This window comes from Loa loa, assembly GCF_000183805.2.
Source record: "Loa loa unplaced genomic scaffold supercont3.728, whole genome shotgun sequence".
Taxonomy (NCBI): Eukaryota; Metazoa; Nematoda; class Chromadorea; order Rhabditida; family Onchocercidae; genus Loa; species Loa loa.
The window spans coordinates 1-7135 of record NW_018108908.1 but is presented as its reverse complement, the minus strand read 5'-3'; the positions used below and the strand labels follow the sequence as shown (position 1 = coordinate 7135).

The following is a 7135-nucleotide window of genomic DNA, read 5'->3' as shown; positions in this document are numbered from 1 at the left end:
ACCGAATATAGTTCGATAATATGTCAGTGATGCATGCAATTATGCACAATTTCAATGCATGCAATTATGCACGACTTCAATGCATGCAATTATGCACGACTTCGATGCATGCAGTTATGCGCGGTAGTCAAAAATATGATATAATATGATATTTTGAGAAATGAAATTCGAATTTTGTTTTAATCCGTCAAGAAGAATGTCGCTTTTTTTTTTGTTCACTTCCATTAGATTTGATAAAAATGTTATCACCCAGGGAACTTTTTTAAATTCTCTTTCATTTTTTAGTATAAAAATTTTATCATTGAGAGATTTCAATAGAAATATCATGATGATTATGCATAATTATTTTGGCTTTCAGTGAAATTGAATATTGGATGATCGATAAAATTGATTGTACAGAATTGCTTCTGGCAATTTCCGGCATGTTCCAATTCCAGTACAATAATCGTATTGTTATGCTTGAGAAATGGTTTCGGTACGTAGAGTGTTATCTAAATTTATCATTAAATAATTTAATGATAATGAATTTATTTTACAAATTAGAGTAAATAATTCAGGATAAAAATAGCCCTTTAATTATTCGTTGTTTAATTAATCTGGAAAAGATATGATAAATTAATTCTATCAATATATGAATTGATTCAACATTTTAAATTAAGTTTCGAGAAATAGGATAAAAAATTGTATTGATAAATTTTAATCATATAAAATTAATCACTTGTGGTCCAACACTTGGCCAATATCGGCCAATATTATGACCATTAATAAATACTTGTCCTTTGCCCCAATTAATTGGATTGAAGAAAGTATCAGCAAGACGATTTGCATAAAAATTACCCATATATAAACCTATTCCATTTTTGTTTTCCTGAAAATGTTCCTTCATTTTCAAAAACATTATCTATACTTTAGCTAAGTACATAAATTAGTCCAGGGCTAGAAAATAAATTGGAAAATTAAGGCTTTGAAAAAGACATATAATGAAGAAGGATAACAAGGATGTAAAATGCTTGTGAAACTTATGCTAAAGTTTTTTTTTTGTTAAATTTTTACAAGTAATATAAAGTTTTGAGAAATTCAAAAATGTCGTTTAGGCTTAAATTTAAATAAAAACATACATTCAAATAGCTCCATTCCTTGGCTCGCCAAGCTAATGAAACTATTAATTTTGTTTGTAAGCCACATTGTATCCAATCATCAATTATTTCTCCATCAAGTGTTACATTTGATAATATACCCTGAATATTTAGTCTACTTTCTTATGATAAAAATATAAATAGCAGTAGTGATAAATGATTATGATAAATTATCATTATCATGATTTATCATTTTAGCTATCAATCTAAAACGAGTTGTGAAAGTGTGAATAGTATACAATTTCTACTGATTAAAACTCTTGGTGACAATATTTATCTTCTGTTCAGAATAAACACATTGCTAATTAGTTTGATGAACCGGAAACGAGAACTTGAACACTTATCTCACTTAATGGAATATCCAATTAGTTTTAATTAATTAACTCAAACCCTATTTTCAAAAAAAATCAAATACCTTGAAATCATTAATTGTTGGGATTGTTTGACGCCCCTGATTTTCCACTAATATTCCAAGTACTGCACCTACCCTGGCACCTCTTAAATCCATCCAATGTTTCGAGTAGCTCTCAAATTTATTCACTAATACTCCCTAAAAAATTTCCATTTCAATTTTCAAATTAAAATTAAGCAAAATTTCTTATCTGAGACAAAGCTATCCCTAAAAATTAATCAAATAATAATTATTCAGATTGAAAATTAAAGGAAAATTTCTCTTACCTGAAACAAAATTTCTCTTTGAAAATTAATTAATCAATTAATAATGATTCATTCATTCAACTAAACAAAATAAAGCCCTCTCAATTAAAAAGTTTTATCAGAAATGTACCTGTAATTCATTATCAATTATCACATAGCCACGATCTTTCATCAATGGTATCGTAAGATTTGTACCATCAAACTTCAATCTTGTATTATACATCACAAAGCCTGTTAAATTTTTCGTCAAATCTAGAAGTTAAATTTGGCCCTAAAAAAAAAAAAAAAAAAAAAAAAAAAGACAAGTGATAAGTTTACAATTGAAAATGATGATTTTAATCTTGATTTAATTTCAATCTTGACGATTTTAATTGTTCCGCCAACATCCAAATCTACACGGGCAATCTGTTGCAGTACATTTACGCAATTAATTATTAGAAAAATTAATTAAATTAATTAAAGGATTAAAAGGAAAAAGTAATAGTGTAACATGTACCAAATGGATGTTCAAGTTGTTCAAATGAAATTGGATATTTTGTTGTTCGACAATTTTGACTTGCTGAGATTAATTCCCAAAAATGTTTTCCTAATGGTAAAATTTCTTTTAATTTCACACTACCGTAACCAATTTTCCTAGAAAAAAAAATTGATTTTTGCAAAGATCAAAAAGTTTTATTTGACATTTTTGTAATATAATCTCGAGTAAACAAAAAAAAAAGATTCTTTTCATTTTAAAATGTAAAAATTGGATGCATTTAATGAATTGAAATGAATGAAAACAATTTTAGCACAGAAGTTTTAATATTTTAAATTAAAAATTATGTAAAGCAATTTGCGACGCTTTGTGACATTCCCAAAAAAAAATTTTTTTTTTATTTCGAAGATAATTTTTCAACTTTCCATATTCAATAATGCGGCATCATGTTTATAAACTATATAAAATTGTACATTTAACTTTTAAAATTTTGAATTATATTAGCCAATTTTTAGTATTCTAAATTACTCACAAATTATCACGTGGTATTTTGCCTGGCTTATATGGCCAATCTGATTTATTGGCCAACCAATTTCGTATCGCCAAATATTTTGGAGTTAAATCACCTGCCTCAGTTAATGGAGCGGTATAATCGTATGATGTTATTACCTATGTATGCATATATTATCTTTAAAATGACTTTGAAATAAGTGTTTGGAAACTTCTATAATTAGTTATCTACTCGAAAAAGCTCAAGATTTGATCAATTTCAGGTTTGGTAAGTTGAAATTTCGGAAATGAATTATGGCATATTTAATGAAATGGTTAAATTCTGGATAATATTTAAATCTAGGAACATTGCCAAATGATTCGATAAATTAATCATTAAAAATAAATCATTGTCAAAAAAAATTATCACAAGTTATTAACCAATCCATTTGTACAAATTTTTATACTTAAAAACTGATATGCTTCACAATTTACTTCAGAATCTCGAAGTAGATTGTGAGAAATACCGGTCGAGTACAAAATTAAGGTATCTTTTCCAATTTCCACTGCAACATTTCCTCCTTTAAAATCTTTAGCATAGAAAAAAATTTTTAAATGGTTTTATGAATTAGTAGGATTAAGTCATTAACGATAATAATTTTCTCGAGAGTTCTTGTCAAATACGATTTTTTTTTTTCAGAAATCTTAAAACTTTACCGGTGCAGTAGTTTCAGCACCATTCCAATAACCGAAATTTGTGCCACCATGGAACATATAAAAATTAATATTTGCGCCAAGATGATACATGTAATCAGCCGTATCAATAATTTCTGTTATTGACGGTAAATTTTGCTTCTTTTGACCCCAAAGAACTAACCATCCGGGATAAAATTCCGAATTTACCAATGGTCCTATTGATTGATTTATTTCAAAATTTCACAAATTTTTTTTTAAGAATATAAAAATGAGATTTCTCTACAACTACTAAAAAAAAAAAATGCTTGCAAAGCTGTAAACTACAAAAATCACATTACATTCTTAACTTTTTGGGATTTATCGATTTTTATTTTATGTCGAAAAAAAAAAAACTGAAAATCATAATAAATGTACCATTGAATTATCGATTAGAAACGGATAAATTAACCGGATTTAAACTTTAAAACAACATATAAAATATCTGGATAATCTATGGAAGAATGGAAAAAGTACAATGATCTATCTTGAATAGAACCTAAATTACCGTAATATTCATATTAGGTTTAGCCTAAATTACGGTAATATCTATATGATTAAATTTAAATGAAAGCAGGAAGAAGAAACCATGTGGTGCATAATGTCGTTGCATTGCAAAATATGCATTCACGTTTTGTTGAGTTGTTGGACCGAAATCGATTGTTGGATAAGCATTTGTTGTTGTGCCACATTTCAAATAGGATTCTGATGATCCATCAGCTATAAATGGATTCTGAATAAATTTTTGAAGAAATATTGAAGGACCATTAAAGTAATATATAGTAATCATTTAATTGTAGAAATTTAAAAGATAATGTTATGTGACAGATTTTTCCTATCGTAATCATCATAGTATATACTAAGTAATGCTTATCATTTTGTTATCTTTTTATAAATCCAATGAGTAGCTAAAGTTTTCTTAAAAAAATACAAAAGAATGAAGAGAAAAAGTAAAATATCTTTTAAAGGAACAAAGTAAATAACGTTGAATTTCACGTTACTTCTCACGTTGCACGAATATTTTGCAATCATTGCAATTCACAAAATCTATTTATGCTACTAAAAATAAAATGACTTTACTTAATTATAATTAGTATTTTGAAGCCATGTTTTGCTCCAATGATAATATTCTTTGCATTTTGTAAAATTTATAATCCATGAAAAAGTTATTTAATAATGTAATCTTTGCAGCTTGCTGTACAAGAATTTGTGGAAAAAAAAAAACAATTTGTTAAATGAAAATTTGACGGATATTTTTTAATATTTTCATATGTCAACGATTTCGAATAATTTTGTTATCATTTAATCTTTAATCTTAAATGGACTAATATAAAGTAGACAGTGTTATCGTTGTGATAGAGAAATAGGTAATTTATCCAAAAAGTTTTACTCAAGAAATTGGGAAATTTTTTTTTTTCATTAAAATTAAACGAAAAACAAATTTTGATCGAGTATCCGAAGATTTTAGCATTTTCATTTGAAAAAAAAAAAATAGCTTCATTTATTGATAATTTGATAGAGTGATGAAATAGAAATAGCTTAAGGATTTAGCTATCAACGAATTTATTTAATAATTTCTAGAATGATAATCCATATGGATATCATAAATGTCAACATTCTGTGTCACCAGAAAATCCAACTACTTAGTTGTTTAATATTTTGAAATATACGAATGAATTATGCATGTAGTATATTTGAATAAAATACAAAATTTCAGAGCAAATTTTCATCCAATTTTATCAAACCTACAGCGCATCGCATCATTTTACAAATAGCGCCATTCAATCAATCTTTTAGATATTTCGAAAATAGAGATTTATTATCACAATGATATCATTTTAAATTTATCCTAAGTATCGGGAGCATCCCCAATTTTCATACTTACAATTGGGCCTATTAGATGTAGCTAGGCATAGCAAAGCCATCAAAATCATATCCATAAAGTATTTAAATGTCGACAAAAAGTGATCGAAAAAAAAAATTGTAAAATTCATATTTGTTAAAGTAACTTTGATAATTATAAACATCTTCGAGTTTATTAATTACTAATTAATTATTGTAAAATTCATATTTGTTAAAGTAACTTTGATAATTATAAACATCTTCAAGTTTATTAATTACTAATTAATTGATCATGCAAAATTTAATTTTGTTTTAAGTAAGAAGTAGTAATTATTAGATAAGAAAATGATAAAGATTCTTTTGTAGCTAAATTCCTGAAGCAACATCGATTTAAACAGCATTTCAAATGATTGCTAAAGAAAGAATGGAAATTGAAAATGAAATTGAAACGATTAAAATTGTTGCTTGTTATTTCAAAAATTTAATCTATCTTATAATTTTTTTAATGAAGTTTTAGACTAGGAAGAAAAAAAAGCATTGATTAATTTTGAATTTCGAATATTTTCCAAATTTTATGCATATTAATAAGTTTAACAAATTTAATGGGATTGATATCATGTTATGAATGCGACATTTCCGCTTTTAAATTTTAATTATTTCATATTTACCACATTTAGAACCCACTGGTGTATTGGATGATATCTGTTCCAAGATAATATCGAATCATATCACTTAATTGTTCCATGTATACTTTATCACATGCATAATGACTGCCGTATTCATTTTCCACCTGTACCATCAATATTGGACCACCATTTTTTAACAATTGCGCATTTAGTATTGGCAATAATACATCAAACCAAACTTTTACTTCTTTAAGAAATCTAAACTTAACTTTAATGTAAGATTAAATAAGAGAAAGAAATAAATATTTCGAAAAAATTTTTTACTTTAATAAATTAATTCTAACTTTTCTGGAAGTTTTTTTTTTTTCATTTATTATCAATTATAATTGTATAAAATGCATTATTGATTGACTCAAAAAAAAAAAAAAAAGAGAAATGTATTATTTATACATTAATAAAACATAAATATCCAGCAAACAAACTAAGTTTGGTGAATTTTTTTTTTGCAAATTTTATTTTTGCACCGTTTATCAGAAGTTCTTTGATGGATATCGTTGTATTTACGAATAAGCCACCATGGTAATCCACCATTTTCCCATTCAGCACAAATATATGGACCAATTCTGAATATTTTAAATTTAATACAAAAAATTTTATCATAAAATTACGGTAATTATTACCTTACAAGAACGAAGAGTTGATTAGATGCAGCAAGTTCAATGAAACGTGTTATATTGCGTTGTCCATTAAACAGGTATCTATAACAATTGTCATTAATTTTCTTTTTTCTTTTTTTTTTTTCTTTGGAAATGAAAAAACTTTGAAAGATTCAATTTGCTTTTATCAACTAAAATTTTAAAAACAAAACAATTTACAAAATGTTTGAATTATTTTATTTATTTTATCAGAGATTTTACAATTATCATAGCTAAATAATTGCATACAAGATGATAGGACATGTCACCTCTAACAGGTAAAACAACCATACAAAGTGATAGGATATGTCACCTCTAACAGGTAAAACAACCATACAAAGTGATAGATATGTCACCTCTAACAGGTAAAACAACCATACAAAGTGATAGATATGTCACCTCTAACAGGTAAAACAACAAACCTTCCATTATAAACTTCATGAAAATTCCATGGAATGTACATTTGTATGGTATTTAAGCCTG

At 26.2% G+C, this 7135-nt stretch overlaps 1 protein-coding gene across 1 annotated transcript; it reads right to left on the bottom strand.

Annotated features, from left to right (window-relative positions):
* Positions 1-332: 332 nt before the first annotated feature.
* LOAG_11223 (hypothetical protein) lies at positions 333-7115 on the bottom strand (the record flags this gene model as incomplete). The annotated part of the gene is made up of 13 exons (XM_003146746.1): positions 333-491; positions 719-868; positions 1119-1238; positions 1552-1686; positions 1924-2024; positions 2290-2426; positions 2801-2937; positions 3475-3668; positions 4078-4209; positions 6016-6215; positions 6482-6580; positions 6638-6715; positions 7075-7115. 13 exons carry the CDS (start codon positions 7113-7115, stop codon positions 333-335), a joined length of 1683 nt encoding a protein of 560 aa, XP_003146794.1.
* Positions 7116-7135: the final 20 nt, after the last annotated feature.